At 40.5% G+C, this 1435-nt stretch overlaps 1 protein-coding gene across 1 annotated transcript in view; it reads right to left on the bottom strand.

Annotated features, from left to right (window-relative positions):
• il11ra (interleukin 11 receptor, alpha) overlaps positions 1 to 1435 on the bottom strand; it is a gene marked incomplete in the record, with an annotated part of 41804 nt that overhangs the window by 11190 nt on the left and 29179 nt on the right. Inside the window, 1 exon segment of the mRNA XM_035667440.1 lies at positions 1062 to 1158. Within this exon segment, the coding sequence (XP_035523333.1) occupies positions 1062 to 1158 (97 nt within the window).

Here is a 1435-nt window from a genome sequence, read left to right as displayed (position 1 = left end):
CTCCTTAACCACTAAACACACACACACACACACACACACACACACACACACACACACTCCCCTCCCTCTGTTTCTGTGTGTGTGTGTTACCTGGGGCCTTGGTGCAGTGCAAAGATTTGGCTGGTCTGAATGTGTGTATTCATGTTTTATTGGCAGTGAAGTACATTATTCCCCAAACCCGCAGCGTTCCACTCATATCTGATTCTGCCTTTGGCAAGAGGTCCCAGACACATGCACGTGCATATACACACACACACACACACACAAAACCACACACATATGAACACACAAACATGCATTTAAGTACACGTATCACACACATTAATGCACACAGGAAGGCAGCAAGTTTCTCCTGACATTGAAATCAGATGGCAGAGTGGACACAGAAATTGCAAGCTGGAGGAAACTTAGTACTTTCCAAACAATGAAAAAAGGACGCTGGAGCTGCTGTAGGGTAAAATTAATGGAAGGGGAAAACTCGACAGTTTCACCTGAATGGCTATGGGTGAGTGCTCCTATTGTTGGAGTGATTAATTTGGTCGATTTTAGAAAGAGCTACAGTGATAAAGAGAGGTAGAAAGAGAGCAAAATAGAGGGAAGAACAGTTTTTCAAGGGAAGAAATAAGAGTCAACTTCTTAATGCCAGACAGATCCCTGCAGTGCTGTGTGAGGCAAAACAAATATGCTTAAACAATAGAATTCTTGTTTGCGGAGTGCTAATCCCAAAAAACATGAATTCCAATTCTACTATTAAAAAAAAAAAAACTGAAGTTGCACATTCAAAAGTGGACACACAGAGAACCATAAAAATGAACAATGATGTGTTTCAACAAGAAAATAAGTTCTCTGATCATAATTTGGCTTAAACCAGTTTTTAAATCTAAATTTTGGACGTTTCCTCCCTCTTTTCTTCTGCAGTAGTAGTATCCCATAAATACTTTGAGCCAAGAGTGCCCAAAATAGTTCACTGTGATCCTTAACAGAATGTGTGTTTCTATGTGTGCATTTTAAACATGTACCTTTTTCTGCATGGTGTGCATGCATACATGTTCCAGTGTTACCTTCATCGGTCCGAATCTGAGCACGACTGGGACGAAGTGACCAAGATAAAAACCAGATGACTGTCAGACACACAGGACTGGACAAAGGGCCTGGCATCTAGAAAATACAGAGAGACAGAGAGAGAGAGAGAGAGAGACGAGAGAGAGACGAGAGAGAGAGAGAGAGAGAGAGAGAGAGAGAGAGATGGAGGGAGGATAAAAGAAAAATGATTAAGACTTTTTTTTAAGCCTAAAGGATTTGGCAGTAAGTACTGAACACCAGCATCATCATCATTTTGAGTCCATTATGTACAAGTAAATTGCCATGAAAAGGAAAATGTTTGGGAAAACAACCTGAATTATTCTGTTTTTGGTCATTTCCCTCACTATAACAA

The sequence above is a fragment of the Morone saxatilis genome, unplaced genomic scaffold (assembly GCF_004916995.1).
Source record: "Morone saxatilis isolate NCDOM2014 unplaced genomic scaffold, NCSU_SB_2.0 Contig21, whole genome shotgun sequence".
NCBI classification, from domain to species: domain Eukaryota; kingdom Metazoa; phylum Chordata; class Actinopteri; family Moronidae; genus Morone; species Morone saxatilis.
The sequence above is the reverse complement of the archived record's forward strand: the minus strand, read 5'-3'. Positions and strand labels throughout refer to the sequence as shown.